This window comes from Habropoda laboriosa, unplaced genomic scaffold (assembly GCF_001263275.1).
Source record: "Habropoda laboriosa isolate 0110345459 unplaced genomic scaffold, ASM126327v1 scaffold102, whole genome shotgun sequence".
Taxonomy (NCBI): domain Eukaryota; kingdom Metazoa; phylum Arthropoda; class Insecta; order Hymenoptera; family Apidae; genus Habropoda; species Habropoda laboriosa.
Genome location: NW_017100262.1, coordinates 171,084 through 188,799, shown reverse-complemented (window position 1 = coordinate 188,799; position 17,716 = coordinate 171,084). Strand labels below are relative to the sequence as shown.

Below are 17,716 nucleotides of genomic sequence, written 5' to 3'. Positions count from 1 at the left end.
TGGCCAGCCAACATCTGCGCCTCGTTAGTGGGGCACTCTTGCCCTAACAGCGACGTGATCCTCACTAACTTCACACTCTCGTTCCCAGCCAAGGCCTCGAAGAAATCGTTCAGGTACCTGGGATCAGCTCCTCTCTCCAGCTGGAACACAACTTCCAGAGCTTCTAGGGTACAAGCTCCGCTCTCGAGGATCCTCGCCCAGCCTTCCAGTTCCAGAGGAGAAGTGTGCACCAACGGAGCTGGAGGCCTTTCGTTGGGCGCAGGACCGAACCCGGGTCCTGCACCGACTAGTCTACACACCGCGGAGATGTTTCCATCCGAGGCTCCGGCTGCTTTCAGCAACGAGAACACCGCTCTGGGTGGTACTTCCAGCGGGCACAGTTGATTCAGGATCAAATGTGTCTTCGGTCCCAACAGACCGGCCAGATGGCTGATAATCCCAGACGGAAGTCCTTCCAACTCTCTTCTCAGGATATTGGCGTACTGGGCGACGGAGGTTAGGTAGTAGGCCGCTAGGAACTCCGCCACGGCCATGTGAATAGGCGTGTACAAGTCAGGTTTTCGTCGTTGACCAAAGGTCAACCCTTTCGTCAGGAATCCCAATTTGGTCACCTCTATACCGCCTCCTCTGGCCCGGAGTTCAGCTTCCGTGTAGCAACACCTGCCCTCTCTCAGAGCGGCTAAGGACACCTTGCCAAAGTCCTGCAGTCGCTTTCTGCAATGTGCGGGGATCTCCTCGTTGTAGGAGACTGATGGATCCAAGCTCCTCTTCACGATGCACTTCACCACCGCCTGAACCAATGCGCTGGTCTCGGTTGGTAAACTGCCCGAATCCTGTGGACAGAGAGAGCTTTAAAGCGTTCTTTTACGAGCCCTCTGGCCATTTTATACCCCGTGTGCTGCTGGCTGCGCGAAAAACAGCCAGCCGCCGTTTACGAATCGGACTATTTTTTTGTTCACCAACTCTGAATAATTTAGCGATCGTTCAACGAACGTCGAGCTCGATTAAAAAAAAAAAGAAGGTAGAGTGGGTTATTCCGGTTTTACTCTAATATTATTCCATCGCGATAAATACCTGATAGAGGCAGCAGAGCATAATCCAGCCAAGCGGGTGCTGACCAAGCTGCTTCACCGACTGAGGCTGCACGTTCAGCGCTTCCAAGAACTCGCAGGCCTTTTCCGCGATGTCATGGTGGATGAAATACGCGAGGCAGAGATTCTCCACGTGTATCCACTCGAGCCCGGCCAGATGGATCCTCCTCTGAACGAGCGGTGACAATACGGTCGAGTTACTCGGCGAGCAAGTAACCAGAATCCTCGCGTCTGGAAATAGTCGTCCCTCGAGAAGGTCTAGAGCATCTCCGAGGGACGCTTTGCCTCCTACACACTCGTCGTAACCGTCCAGGATGAACAACACGCGGTCCTCCATTAGGTGCAACGTGCGCCATACTTGAGAGACCGTGTCACCCAAAGCTGCCGTCCTCGGGAACAGTTCTCTGGCTAGGTAGTTGAGCACAGGACTGCCGCGAAGTTCGCGAAGGGGAACGATGAAGACCAGAGCCGGGCCGTCGTCTTTGACCGCCCACTGGTGAAGAAGTTGAAGGCAGAGGGTCGTTCTTCCGCTTCCGGGGCCGCCCTCGATGGCCACGCGACGAGGAGCCTCCGATATCGTGCCGTCGCTTAGCTGAAACGTCGAGTGAAAGTGTTGCAATCGAGGAAATCAAAGGGAGAATATATATTTAGTTGTTCTCTCGTTGGGATATTCGAACGTTGCGCAATATCGAAGCAGATCTCTCGGACACGGAGAAACGGCTGATCCGTCGAATGGGATTAGTGGTTCACGGGAGAAGTTGTAACTGGCTGCCAGACGGAGATCGTAAAAGCGAGAAGTATCCGAGAAACTGGTCACGAAGCTGCTAACTTTTCCTCGCTCGTCCAACCCTCTCTCTAGCAACCGTTGCACGCAATCTACTACCTGATTCATCGGTCCGCCCTTTCAGCTGCCCTCCCTTTAAATTCTATCGAGATGGGAGTAAAAAGTGTAGGCCAATCGAGGCATGATCAACGCGCGACAAATAACGAGAAATCACACCAGGCTTCCCTCTCTCGTCTCTCTCTCTTTTTTTTTTATTTCAAACACCTCGACAGGTCCGTGCACGCGACACAGAGTTCGCCGTTAACGAGACTTGGTGACTTTTAATTGCCACGCGGCCGATTTCTGGCGCGACGCGACGTGAAAAATAAGAGGGAAAATTCGAACAGCTCGGCCACTCATCCCAGGAGAGGATTTAATCAGAGCCGCGGCAAAACTGTTTCCTCGTGTAACGCTTTGTGCGTGGCTCTCCCATTGTTCCACACTTCTCCCCCTCTCGAAACAGCGTGGCACGTCAATAAAGGGAGTGAAATTCGTTTGTCGTCCCGTGACGCCGTAACCATTCCAGTCATCGATCGATTCCACGACTGAACCAGATGCGACCAGCCCTGTGGTGTCTTGCTTACCGAACCGAGGGTACAATGAACCGAGATAGTAGTCGCGTGCCTCTCTCCGGTTCTATACACCTCTGCAGGAAACTCGCGATTATCGATCTGAGACGCCTCGATTGTTTACCGATCCTCTGGATCATCTATCGAGGCTTACAAACTCGTTAACGATGTTGATCGTACGTGCTTCGCACCTTGTGACCCAGGTAATACTCGCGAAAAAGAATCAAGCTTCACACGGGGTAGTTTCGAAATAGTCTAGAGATGGTATATCAATTTCACAGAGAGAGAGAGAGAGAGAGAGAGAGAATTTGGACGACGGTGAAAGGACCTCTATTATGTTCCGAGGGGTCTGTCTTTGTTATCGTAGAGACGTTATCTCGGCCAGAGCTAGATTATAAAGGGCTCTACGATCACGCTGGATCTACTATCTAGCTTCTCCGCAGGAGGCTATAGGCCTGGCCTATTATCTCCGTGATCCTAGCCCCTTTACGGTCTGCAGCTTTCCTCTCGCCGGCTCTATCCAAGTGGACCGTAAGACCCGCTCTATATTATTACTTTGATTCTCCCTCCTTCCACTGGGGATACTCTGTCCCCCAGGCTGCGTATTCTAATGCTTATTTTAGCTTACTTTAGCTGTCTAGACTCGATCTGGCTAGCTAGGTCTAACCTGTGATTTAAACTGTGCTACGTTCTACAGTTTCGGCAGCTCTCCTGGTAAACCTTGTTACTGCGACGGTCTTTACGACGTTGGACTACCTGCAGGTAGGTTGTTCCAAGGGATTCTCGGTTCGCTTCTTGGGCTCTATTAGAAGCCTGCTGAAATTAATCCCAGCGAACCTGGTGATTTGTTTATCCAGCGGTAGCTGGTAATCTCGACGGGAATAGGGCTTCATCTTGTTAACATTTCGTGCTGAAGAAACGCGCATTCTTCTCCGGGAAGAAACGCACTCTTCTCCGCAGAGAAGCACAATCGCCGAGCAGATCGATGTAAAGCGGGTTTCCCATTGATCGAGCGCATTCACCCGCGAAACAATGGTCGAATCGGCTCGGTGCAATATCAGAAACTCGTCGAAGGGGGTCCGTTAAATGATCCGATCGGTGGCTCGTATCGGCACATCATATTTGCCCGTTGCCTTGTACACGGGTGTAAATACGGGCGTCGAAACGGCCCGGTCGTATTGGTCTTTTCTCCCGCGAGCCGAGAGCGAGACAACAGGTGAAAGGCGAAGGGAACAATGTGGAGCGTTTCGCTCGACGAAACGCGCGCCAAGGCGGAGGAGGAGCGTGTAGGCACGTTTCAGAGGCGCCTCGACGAGCGCCAAGACAAAGAAATTACTTCCTGCTGGCCAGATCGAAGAGCACTCGTCGCTGCATTCGTTCCAGCCGCCGGGAAAATGGAAATAACATTGAAGGAGGTGTGCTTGGACGATTGGAGCGTCGCGTCGCGTCGCGTCGTTGATCCGGAAGAACGTCCAAGAGGAGAGAGAGAGACAGGAGCCGCGCTCATTATAGAGGACAGCGTATTCGAGGAATTTGTCGAGCGTATAATTATTTTTTTCTCAAGATCTCCCTCTGGAAACGGCGGAATTTCACGTAGGAATTTTCGATCTGGAAGTAATTACTCCGGGGGGAAGATGTCCGAACAATGTGACACTGTTATATCGCGCTGTGATAGAAAGAAGAAGGGAGCTAAACAGGGTCAGAAGTGCCTTAAAAGCCTCGTCGTTCCGTAGAAGCGATCTCCGCTTGTTCTCCTCGGCACGTCCGCTTGCTGCACGGTGCGAATTCGTTCGCGTCGTGCATCCCCAACCTTGACGTACATACTGTGTGTGTGCGTGTGTGTGTGCTGGCTGGGCTGTCGGTAGCTCTCGGATGGCACGGTTACGAGGCTCATTTTTCCGCGTGTACGTTTCCGGGCGACATGGCGCATTGTCAGCCCTTCCATGGCTCCGTTACGCGGCCCTCTTATCGACCTGTTCACCCTCCGGATGCTGCGAAACGACACTGGCAAAAGAGTCATTTGCACGAGAAACGATGTATCGAGCTTTAACATTGGACGAGATGTACTGTACTATTTCAACGTTATTCTTGTTATTCTTGGAGCTTCGCGGTACCTTTGTCCCGTAGCTATTTCCAAGGTAATATTTTATACGGCGACGGTGGTAGAAGGGAGTAGAGGAAGATTTGTATCGAAGGCCGGTAGAGATGTGAAAAAGAGGGCAAATGATGGCGCAAGCGTCCGGTAAAAGGATCAATGTGGATGGTTCCTAAGGCAAATACAGGTACCATCTCTACGAGCTATAAATGGAAGATGCGTGTTCTATTTTCCCCACGGATTTCCTCCAGCTGCACGCACACGAGGATAGAGAAAGAGAGAGAGAGGGAGATTGTAACGGATGGAGCGACGCGGGGGATCTTTCGGATTCAGTCGAATACGTGTATCCGGGAGATAAGGAGATTCTGCGACGGACGGATTTATCGTGGCTCCGATAAATCTTTGGTTCGCGGGGGCCAGATACCGGTGGTATTAAGGCCGGAAGATTGAGATGTTTAGCGGATGGCTGAGCCTGGGGAAAACGAAACCGGCCGCGTCGACTATTTCGACGGCCGATACGCGGCTCGCAAATTGACAGCCGCCCACCGGTGATCGATGCTCTGTCTGTCGTTCACCCCTCCAATCCCGCCGCTCTGATTGCAGTCCTCTGTTACACCTGGGAATCTTGGTCGAAAAGCCTCCTGTGGACGCTCGATCGATCCAATTAAACGCGGGGAAAATAATTTCTGTTCGGCTGGTTTGACACCCTGGCGCCAGGATCTTCTCCGACCTGACGAATTACATGACGATCGTGAAATGGTGCATTTACGAAATCAAATTTTTGGAATCACTGTGCGTTGCAAGTTACACAAAAGTTTGCAGAGAAAAGTTTAGTCCTCGCACGAAGGACAGAATCGAAGGATCCCGGGACGCACTGTTAGCAATTAAAGCGGTCCATTCAGGCTCGATCACCGGAGTGTCCTTGAGATGCACAAAGGGACCTCTTCCACGGGAGTTATCAGCGTCGCCTGGCTAAAAAGGCTTTAGAGAAACGTTAACGAAGCGAAGACTCGGCCATCTTATCGAGCCGCGAGAACAGAACAATGCCTCGTTACGCGAGAGCCGGACAATCGTCCTCCGCATCTCCGTCGCGCCTCGATTAAAACCTTCTTCTTTATTCGAGCATCCAAAGACTTATGCTCCCGCGGCGACGTTATCTGGGACGACATCGAGAGTGATCTAACGTTCTCGACCACCCGCCGATCGATTCTTAAAACCGCTCTCTGTCTCTTCGCGTCCTTTCTTCCTCTTCATCTCCGACACTCGAACGAGAACGAAATTCGAGTCTAATTGTTCCTTTTGCCGGAGGATTTCCTTAATTGTACGGAGAAATTCAGCTCGCGAGATGTGTTTGTTGTTCGATCGTCGAAGGGGATCCACGATTTTCCCTCCGCTGATCTATCTTCGTTTGCACACTTCGCCGGGAAGGAACGTCGGAGGATCTCCTTTAATTACCGAGTTCCCTGGAATCGTTAGACCCGAGGAACGAAAAGGTGTATTCGTTGGAGAGGAGGCACGTTTGACTTGGCGTCTTCCCCATAAAACACAGGATCCATCCGTTGAGGCAGAGGCGACGCTTTCTCTGTCACTCGCGTCGGGTGCACTTCCACTTGGAAATTCCGTTTCGAAGGGCGCCTCGGGGAAAGCTCTCTGTTCGATTGCTAAAGAATTCCCTTGATCAGGAAGCGGAGCGTATCGAAACTTGCTACGTGATTCGCCGACATCGCTCGGGGAGGATTCATCTTTCATGGCAACAAACATCGACAGCGACTGAGCAGGGCAGTTCTTCCGCGAGAATTTCGGAAGAAAGACCCTTCTCAGGGGTTCTTTATTTCCTTTTTTCCGACGGTTTAACTTCTTCTCTGAACCTTCGCTTCGTCGTTTTGTTGTCAGACGCGATAGGAGGAGAGACGTCAGAATGTGACTCGACTCTCGACCAGCATCCACGAATTTACGAATACAGTATATTCTCCACAAGTGTCAGACCGCAAGGAAGCTAAACCTGACACTCGTAGAGTCAGGGACTACGTTTTCGAGCCTCGCGCCCGCCTTTGTAGTTTGCCGAACGTAGGCGAGGACATCGAATAAAAGATCGAGGCAACCAAGCGATTTAAATATCAACTTTTTTAATTTTACGTTTTTTTATCCCGAAATTCTTCTTAACATATTGATGAGATTTCGATTAGTCGATTCCATTAGTGACAGTACAAGTGTTACAGTACTTTGTCCAGTTTGGTGGAGAATATCGTTTAAATGCAATGGAAGTTTACGTCAGGTTGACCTGTGGTCGTAGATTAAGAATAACCATAGTACAGCTAAATTTATCGTGTTAAATAATTCTTCTTACACGAATGAAAAATGTATTCAACGTTTGTTTGTTATAATATCGTGAAATGTATTATTTGTGCAGTTCTGTGCATTTTCTGTGCAGTTCAACCTAATTTACTTAAATTTACATTGCGAGACAGTATACTGTAACAAGTAGTAACAAGCAAACGTTGAATAAATTCCTAATTCGTATTAAAAAAATTATTTAACACAATAATTTCAGCTTTATTACGATTATTCTTGATAAATGACCACAGGTCAATTTGATTTTTAATCGTTATAATCTTTAAGTTCAGTGTGAATAGAGAAAATGTGTAACATCATTCATTTCACGATATTATAACTAATAAACGTTGAATACATTTTTGATTCGTAGGAAAAGAATTATTTAACACGATAATTTTAGCTGTACTATGGCTATTTTTAATCTACGACCACAGGTCAACCTGATTTTTAATCCTTACGAAATTAATTTAAGCCCGAGTAAGTAACGAGAACGTTAAAACGTACGTTTCCATTGAAGAATATTGTAAAAACGTATAAATTCTTATATGCAATGTTATAACAAATTGTTAGAAGTATAAATTTATACCAAAAAATTGCAAGAATTAATAAATTATACGTTATTATAACATTACAATAGAATGCGAAATAGAATTACGAAAGAATCGGCGATTTTCTGCGAAAAATAATTGATTCCCGCGGGAAATTATCGATTTCCCGCGAAAAGTGACCGATTCCCGCGAGAAATTATCGATTTCCCGCGAAAAGTGATCGATCTCCCGCGAAAAGTAGTCCGTTTCCCGCGAAAAGTAGTCGATTCCCGCGAAAAATAGTCGATTCCCGCCCGAATTATTAACGACTTTGCTAATGATTTTGGGGAAGGGGTACCACAGGTATAAATAGACCCGCGAGCTCCCGCGAAATCATTTACCCTTTATACTGGGCCCTAGACACTTCGCGTAATTTTGATCTGAGGGTACTGAGACGTGGGTAGGGTGGTCGAGGGCTTCTGGCTAGCAGCCTATGTCCACCCTATACACACTCAACTACCTTCTCTCAAAATTTCTTTCTGAAATTTACTATTAGACTTTGAATACTCTGCTTTGAATTTTTCTAATTTTTCTAATTATTAAAACTTAAACTTGGACTATTCAAAGTCTAATAGTCCACTATTTACTACTGAACTACTGCTACTTTTTGCTTGAAATAAATTTAAATAATCCTTCGGGTCGTTAATACACGCGAGAAAATTATTATCGAACGTATTTCGAGATTGTTTTGAGGGTTTAGGGAAATCGAGATTTCAGTTTGTTATTGTTGTTCTTCGTACTTGTCGAATAGGATATCGAAATGAATTTGAGAGGTTGCCTAATGAAAATATTTCGGCGTTTCAGCTGTCCATTAATGAAATAAATTTTCGTTACAGGTTATTTCTAAATTTAATATGTACTTTTCTTCCAGCAATCTATAATTTAATTTTCTTTCAGTATTTATGATATTTTCTATGCTATTGAAAAATGAATTTTGAATTTGTTTCATGAATTGTGATTTACTAATCTAATTCTTCGCAGGAGTTGCATGAATTTTGCATGTTAAGTAGTTAGTTACATTATTGAATTGTATATTGTGAGCTGATTTGCAACGAGTGCACTGTACTCGTTGCACTATGCCCCTAATTAAACCGTCCAAGTAGTTTACCGTGATAAATCAATTTTCAATTTTGATAAATATTAGAGTCAGTGCAACGCGTATTGAAATAATAGCTTCATCCTTAGTTCGCTTATTATTGAATATTTTTCCGCGTTTAACTATTTCCTCCCAATTCGCGTTTTTGCTTTTCTTTCAATTTACTCGCGTTTATTTGATACTTTCTTTCAATTTTTCACTCGCGTTCTATGAAAGTTTTGTTCGATAGTAGAGTCTAAAGTAATATAAATTCGCGATTTCTCCCCCTCTAAATGAATCGCGTTTCGAAGCACTTTTCGCGTCGCCCATTCCACAGTGACTCACAAAGTGTGAGTCTGTGAGTCTTGGGAAATCAACGCTTGGAGGAAGGATGACCATCTGAGAGGAAGGAAGGAAGGAAGGATGCAACGAAATCGACATTGCAGAGCCCAGCTGCCTAATCTTCGAATTGTGAGTGACAAAAATGGGTTTTTTTTCTGGTGATATGGGTAGTTAGTTGTGTTATATATTGTGCTGCCCCTAATTAAACCGTCTCACTAGTGTTTCGCAATTAATAATCGATTTTTACGAGAAGTTTTCAATTTTTCAAAATATTAGAGTCAGTGAATCGCGTATTGAAATAATAGCTTCATCCCTAGTTCGACTTATTATTGCATATTTTTCCGCGTTTATCTGATATTTCCTCCCAATTCGCGTTTTTGCTTTTTATTCAATTTACTCGCGTTTATTTCATACTTCTTCACTCGCGTTCTATCAAAGTTTTGTTCGATAGTAGAGTCTAAAGTAATATAAATTCGCGGTTTCTCCCTCTCTAAATAAATCGCGTTTCGAAGCACTTTTCGCGTCGCCCATTCCACAGTGACTCACAATTCGTGAGTTTGTGAGTCTTGGAAAATCAACGCTTGGAGGAAGGATGACCATCTGAGAGGAAGGAAGGAAGGAAGGAAGGATGCAACGAAATCGACATTGCAGAGCCCAGCTGCCTGTCTGCGAACTGTGAGTGAATTTTTTGAGGGTTTGGTGATTGGTTATATATGTGTGTGCATGTGCATGTTTGAAGCTGAACTACCAAAACTTGGAAGAAGAAATCAAAGGATGTGAGTTCACATCCGAACTCTACTGCACTAAAGGTGCAAACGCCCTCCCATTATTAGAGTATCCCAATAGTATACCGCGTTAATTCTTAATAGAGTCAATTTTCACTACGAATGCCCATTACTTTCGATCGATACGAGAATTTATTACGTCGCGCCGCGTTTCATAATAGCTTCATCCCTTTTTCTTTCTTTGCTTTTCTTTTTTTCAGAGCGTTCAGTTGATACCTCCCTTAAACCTTTGCTAAATACCCCATCTAAAATGGACTACATGAGAAAATGGAGGATGGTAAAAATTCGCGATTTCGGGTACTAAATAAAATTCAACGAATTAAACTACACTTAAAAGAAATCGCGATCCGTACACAATTTCGCGCGACACTTCCACAGCTTCCTAAGTCTGGTGGGTCCTTCAGTCTGGCTTTGGGTCTCTCAATCTGGCATTGGGTCTTCCAATCTGGCATTGGGTTATTCAAACTGGCATTGGGTCATTCAAACTGGCTTTGGGTCATTCAACTCTGGCTTTGGGTCATTCAACTCTGGCTTTGGGTCATTCAACTCTGGCTTTGGGTCATTCAAATCTGGCTTTGGGTCATTCAATCTGACATTGGGTCATTCGAACTGGCTTTGGGTCTTTCAGTTTGGCTTTGGATCATTCAAATCTGGCATTGGGTCATTCAAACTGGCATTGGATCATTCAAACTGGCATTGGGTCATTCAAACTGACATTGGGTCATTCAAACTGACATTGGACCACTGGTGGAACCAAATTCAAGGCTTGGAGGACTCAAAACTGTGTGGTGGAACCAAAATTCGATGCTTGGAGGATGCAAATGCTTCACTGAGGGAATTTCAAAAGTTCGATGGATCTGAGAGGATGAACAGATGCAACGAAATCTATGTTACAATGTCCAGCTGTGTGGTAAGTGGTGAGTCGCATCTTTTTCTTTATTAATTAAATATTTGTAGAGAAATATTTCAGGTATACACTATTTATTCGTTAGAAATAATCAAATTTATTCATTTTCAGTAATTTCAGAATTTCATATTATGTACTTTAGTTGGAATATTCATTTTCTTCAATTATTCACTAACACATTGAACATCAGAATCAGATTTTGATGAAAGTTTGATAGGTATATTTCAAAAAAATTTAGGTATTTCATAATATTGACAATCGTTCACAACGAACGGTTGAAAATGTCTCTCGAAGTTCGAAGTAATAAACATACTTGCTTTAATACCCCAAAAATCATTAGAAATCGAGAAATTATATACTTTGACGAATTCTGCAGTTTAGAACTGTAAATTTGACTCGCAAATAAATTCCTTCTATTTAATTAATATATTAAAAATTATTCTTTTCAGATATTTCCCTTCCCTACTAATTTTAATCTAAATTTCTGTATGAAGAATGTATAGAAAATTGTACAGAGTGCCATACGCGTGTATTATAAAATAAGCCACTGTAAAGTATGAGAATGTGAACCAAGCGAATCTTAACTTTAAGTAATTCATAAACTTTAAGTAGTTTGTAAGATAAAGTAAGTTAATTCTAAGATAGAAAATTGAACACTATGTGCGCGTTTCTTAATAAAATACCTTGAAAAATTATTCAGATTCTATGGTAGATATGAAAGTTCCATTTAACATGAAATTTTAACATCGATCTGTCAATTGCCTACGAAACGCAAAGAAGAATTTCTTCAATTTTCTGACATAAAATTTCACTGACAAGAAGTAGCAGTAAAGGAAGATTAAATAAGAAATGCAATTCTGTGACAAATTTTTCCCGATACAGTGTTTTTAATATGTTACACAATAAAAAGTTACATTACGTGGTAAGATACTGCATCTCATCTTATATATTTTACTTTTCAAACATTTGTATCAGACTTTTCTGCGATTTTTCAATTGCATTTCGCATTATTGCAATAATTTCTATCGTTACATTTAATTCTAATTGTTTAGCAGCGTTTCTGCTGCTATCGACCCTACATTTTTTTTTTTACGTATTGGCAACCAAACGGTGGCTCTCCCTCTACATTCGACGGATAATGTGTACAGGTATTTAATGTAATTTCTTAGCAATTTGTTTTTGTAATTCATCCAAAGCGATATATTATGAAATTAAATTAATCACTCAATAAGTATTAACATTAGATTGTTTCCTTGATATGGCCATGGTGGTCATCAGTGACTGGAGTGCCTCAAATGTTTAGAATGGTTAAAATAAAATAAATGTTGTCAACTAAAAATTTTGAACGTCATAGCTAGCTAGACATAAAGCATAATACTATAATCTTATGCTTAAAATGTATTTTCTTGTGGCCGCCTGACAGCAACCTGTAAATCTGGCGCGACAGTGAACGTGTTAATAAGTAAATGTTGTTCATATTATATCGTGTTTGATATCATTTTCATCAGAAAAATCTCACCAACATGTTAAAAACAATTGTAGATGAAAAAAAATAAAATAAAATTTTTCTATTATGATTTGTCGAGCCGTGAAATCTCGTAAAGGACAAAGACTGCGTAGGATCATTTATACTGTCACTTGTAGAATCCAAACTTACTGACTCTTGTAGAGAATTTACTGTAGTCTTTAATCGTCGTGTTGAGTGATAAGAATTAGCACTTTAAACCTTTGCGGACGTAGAATTAAGTGACAAGTCGAAGTACTCGTGTAACACAATTAGGACACTACTTTAGTTTTTTTTTTCAAATAAATTTTATCAAAACTACATTTTTTTCAAATATAGTTCATGGTCACTCGAATTATTTTTATTGCTTAAAAATATGTAAGTTTATTGGTTGCTTTTATAGAGTTTCATCAACGGGTATATCGGTCTGTCGTCCTCAAAGGGTTAAATATCTCCGAAATCATGAAAGTGAGACAAAAATTTCGAATAAAAATTGTTTAGTATAGAAGAGTTCTTCTTTAAATCTGAAGATCATCTCTTTTTTTTTTTAATAGTAGCGTCTGAGACGAACACAAATACCTATTTTCTTCTTATCAATCCACTCTGTACGTATAGGAATGAATTGGATAGCAATAATAATTGAGGATTAAGGGAGAAACGTTGGAGGAAGAACAAGGAGGATCGAGGTTACAATGTAGACTCGCCCCAAAGAAATTCAACAGCGTCGAACTTGGACGACGTGGAACGAGGGTAACTTGGCTTTCACGTGTCACAAAGTTTCCGCGTGAAGTTTTCAACGTTGGACGAGGAAAATCGTCGTTGCATCGCCGGCTGTCCCAACAACTCGACTTTCGCAATTACGTAGTCGATATCATGCAAATCGACAGCCGTCCCCCTGTTGGTACAATTGATGGAGGACCTCTGGGCTGTCGCGATTGCACTTGAAAAACTTTTCACGCAACGCGCTGCTGCAATATCCTCCATTTACCCCTACGAGTTTGCCTACGCTACGCTTGCGAATTCTGTCGAAATTTACATCGGATATGCACTTACCTTTTTTGCGAAGAATAGACAATCTCGATTAAGGAGACTGCTTTGAACTTTTCGAGAAATCGAATTTCTCCAGAGGAGTCGAAAATTCTTCCAAAATTATACCGAAGCATTTTGCATTTTTTTTTTAAATTGACAGGAACTCTCTTCTCAGAAAATTCCTCCCAAATTCTATCGAAACATTTTGCATTTAAAAATAAAAATTGAGAGAAGCTCACTTCTCAGAGAAGTCCTCCCAAATTATACCGAATCCAATGAATCATTTTGCATTAAAAAAAGTAAGAATTGACAGGAACTCTCTTCTCAGATAAATTCCTCCGAAATTACATCGAATCAAACGAAGCACTTTGCATTAAAAAAAAAAGAAAAAAGGAACATCTCCGTTAAGCAAGAAAAGGAGGAAGTTTCGTCGAACTGGAATTTCCCTGATCAGAAATTTCCTCTGGACCTCGTCTTACTCCCCTTTTTTCCCACTGTTGTACTATATATCCCTGGCGAAAGTTTTACGAGGTGACGTGAACAACGGGACGGCACACCGCGAGAGACGAAGCGTTTCCCGCAGGATGATTTATGGCACTCACCCTGACGGGGGCGAAGATCTGGCCTGGGTCGATGTTCTCGAGCCTGTGCTCCTGCTCTCCTTTGTGCAGCAGCTGCAGGTGCGGCTGAAAGTGCGCCGGACAAAGAGTGCCGAGTGGTAGCGACGCCCATGCCGGTAAATGGGGTGGATCACGAGTGCCTAGCTCCCTGTAGAAGGTCTTGAGGAATCTGCAAGCAGCAAGAGTTCGTCGACTTTAACCGGTAGCCACGCTATATCAGAACGCTCTCTCTTACGACGAATTTCCTTAATTATGTAAGCGTCTCTCCCTAATGGAACGCCGACAAGACAGCGACGCCGGGCGTCTTAAGGATCGAATGTGATTTTCTCGAGGTTAGACGATAAGGTGAATTTCGCCCTATATGCACCCTGGATTCTTTTGTCCAGCTCCAGTCTGTAGCTTCTTGGCAACGTTTGTTGAGTTCATTTTCGAGGCAAAGCTGGGTGAAATTTGGAAAAAATACTTGGCATACTACTTCAAATAATAGACGACGTTGAAATAAGATATTTTCTCAAATTACATATTTGCATTTTAATAATTCCAAGAGTGAATTTAAATATTTTAATCTTGCACTGCAAAAATTGCAAATCAACTGAAAATATTTGAAAATGAATTTAAGAAACTTGACGCAATCGGGATAATTTACTGTTTAAAATATACATTTCACTCAGCTCTGGTTCGAAAATGGCGAATCAGGAGGCAAAGCAGAGGAACGAAGGAGAACGTTAATATTGCTCCGAGTATTTGATCATAATTCGTTGATAATTAAAATTCCGCCGAGTCATAATAGAACTGGAGTCAGCAGATTCATTTACTTCCGATTTAAACCGCGTCCTACTAAAATTCCAATTAATTCGAGTTACGAGGCGGGACACGGGGGCTAAAGCAGCCCGCTTATCGAGTGACTGGTTAATTTCCCAGGCGACGAAACCGTAGTCACGTTAAGTGGCGGCCTACCCGTTCAATGATGCATTCGTTGTACACGGTTTAAAGATTGATGATCTTACGCGAAGCCGATAGCAAGCTGATCAAGCGTGGAAAGGATTGGGACCGGGATAGAAGGGGTTGACGGCGGTGGAGCTTTATTGTTTCCGGACGATTGCTTTCACAGGACCGGTATACGGTTTTACGGCTTGCAGGACGCAGGTGGCCACGCTGGTTGACGATTAGCTTCTTATTTATATTATTGCTCGTTTTATCGCCGGGCAGGCTTGCAATTTTTCCGCTTCGATCGCAGAGTTACGATTCGAACCCTTGTGTCTTGTAACACTGTGCTACACAATTCTTCACAGTTTGCACCGAAACACTCGATACACAAAGAAAAAAGGACCGAATTATAAAGAAAGGTTTTGAGACGCAAAGGGTGGTTGAAATAAATTTGAATGAAAAAGTGGACGAATTTAATAAACAAAGAAGTGGTTCAAATTAACCCAAAGCAATTAAGCAATTTTATAAAGTATCGTGGTAGCGGAGCCTCCGTACACAAATAGGGAAAATACAGAGGGTGCTGTTGGCGTAGTGCATAAAGGCTCGGCTTGCCAATCTTGAGGTCGCGAGTTCTATTCCCGTTGGGTCCATCGAAATTTTTTCCTCGGTTCCTACGGTATTATTACTACAAAGTATTCTGTTTAAGTATTCTGATTTCTTCTCATCAATTCATTACAATGTACGGCAAAATTTATCTGCTATGCTCGATATCCGGTGAAGTGGCGTTTCGCGTCGTAGCTGTCCCGTTCAGTGGTAGCGCATTCGCGATAAAACTGTGGCACAATTGCCGCCAAAGATGAAGCCGTGTATCGAATGGGTTAATTTAAATTCAAAAGTAGACGAATTTAGTAAATAAAGAAAACGGGTGACTCAAATAAATTGAAATTAAAAGCTAGACACGAATTGAAGAAAATTTCCAAAGAGCACTTTGACGTACGATGGATCACGCATCCCAAATTCAATTTCTCAATCCGAACGCGACGTAGGAGAGAGCACTCGCTAGAATTCTACCGGGCGATCGAGTTAAAGCTAACATTTCTCACGGTCAGCATAAGGTTAAACGATAGAGTGTCTCCGAAGAGAGGTTCGAACTGACCTTAACAGTCTTCCCAGAGGATCCCTTTCCGGGGACGGCGGTCCTCCGATGCCACTTGCGGCGCCGAGTCTCCGCGAGGACGCACGTGCGCTCGATATGTATGCGGCTGGTGCAGGGGGCGGGCTGCATGGCGGACAACAAACGGGGCTGCTACCCCCTGGGGTCGAGAGGGTATAACTCCTCTCCAATTCCTGAAACAAAAGAAGAGAAAAGCCGCTTTAGTAGGTCCCTCTGACTGCTCGCCACTTTTTTTTCTTTCTTTCTTTCTCTCTCTCCCCCGGCTGCCGGTGTCGTTTCAATATGGCACCGCTATATCATCCGTTCAACCATTGTCTTTTATACGCCGCTGGAACCACCACTTCCGTCCACTGTCCCGGACAGACAAACGCATTTTCCCAAAATTTATCTTACCGAGGTTATTTTATTTTTCGAACAGGGAAACCTCTTCGACGGTAATTCTGTAATTGGTTATTACAGCGGTTGATTGAAGCGTGTGCTCGGAGAGTTATCGGAAGTATCGGGAGGTAGGAGTGCAAGGGTGGAGAGTCATCCTCTCGGAAGACTAATGGTCGATGCAGGCGGCAGTCAACGCGTCGCTCTTGGAACGCAGTCGATTACCCAACCGCTGACTCATCGGCAGTGAAAGTGGATCAATTAACGGTTCCACGGATCCACGAGTGTTAACTAATTAACGCAACGATTTTTATCCTCTCGGAAACTTTTATATTTCATTTTCTATTTTTCTTTTTAATTAGAGGAAATTCGTAAAGTGTGTGTCGGAGTGCCTAGAGAGTAAGCGTTCGAATGGGAAAGGAAGATTTTTATCGAGGAACGAATTCGTTAGGCGAGCTAAACGGACGATAATCGGCGTTGGCCTGTGGCATACGTCTCTTCGGTTCGATCACACGAGCTATCGAGAAACCGTGCGGTCACGTCGGTGATCAGAGCGCGGCTAAAAAACCGCTTACGGTCAGCGATAGCGGCCGCCTTTCAATCGTAACGCTTCTCGCCGGCTACGTGACCGAAGATAAGTTGATCAGAAAGAAAGGGGGGATGAACGACGACGCCGTTCGTTTCGCTTTTTCCACCGTAACGGGGACCAATTTTCTTCTCACGCCGAAACGCGTTTTCTCTCCCCTTTCAATTTTCCTCGCGCCATTTTGTCGATCCACGTCGATTGGGAAATATTGTAGGAGGAATGAGACAGCTCGGTTGGTTTCTAGATATTAATTTAATACAGAGAAGCAATCTGAAATGCGATATTTTTAATAAAAAATAAAACGGTACAGCTGAACTTCACGCAAGATTATACTGTTATCTCTGAAGCCCACGAATCTTTCAGATTCTCTGTTACCATTTTCCTCTCGTTCTACGCAGATATTTCTCGGGGATATCCACTCACGTCCACCGAAATCCTTGGGTGACCCGCACCCTTCCGTTCAAGGATGTTCTCAGTCAATTTACACCACCCTTATATCTCCAACAGCCTTCGAGATATTGGTCTAAATATATTTGCCATCCCTAACTTCGAACGCGATTTTCATCCCGTCGATGTGGACGATTCTCAATAAAAAAAAGTTCGAGTACCATCACGTAGCAAAATTTCAGGAAAATCGGCGATTGTTTCCTTGTCAGTCTGAAAGACTGTTCCTTCGCCCCTCGATTGTTCGAATTCAAGTATTCTTCATTCCATGTGAAACAGTCGCACGAGATTCTATCACTCGCACAATTATTCCGTTAAGAAGATTTGTTCACCCACTTGAGAACGAGAAGAAGCGCGGTTACGTGGGTGCGATAATTTTCTTCCAGCAACCGTATGCAAAAAGCGGCTGAGCAGCGGATGGATCAAGAAGTGCCGCGCGCAGGAAGCGA

The 17,716-nt window shown here is 43.7% G+C and overlaps 1 protein-coding gene across 1 annotated transcript in view; it reads right to left on the bottom strand.

The window, feature by feature from the left end:
* Positions 1-17,716, bottom strand: part of LOC108572956 — a 116,505-nt gene that overhangs the window by 41,680 nt on the left and 57,109 nt on the right. The window contains exons 3-6 of the mRNA XM_017935303.1: positions 15,845-16,035; positions 13,744-13,930; positions 1,075-1,683; positions 1-833 (exon numbers count right to left, since the gene is read on the bottom strand). Of these exons, the coding sequence (XP_017790792.1) occupies positions 1-833; positions 1,075-1,683; positions 13,744-13,930; positions 15,845-16,035 (1,820 nt within the window). The remainder of the gene's footprint in view (positions 834-1,074; positions 1,684-13,743; positions 13,931-15,844; positions 16,036-17,716) is intronic.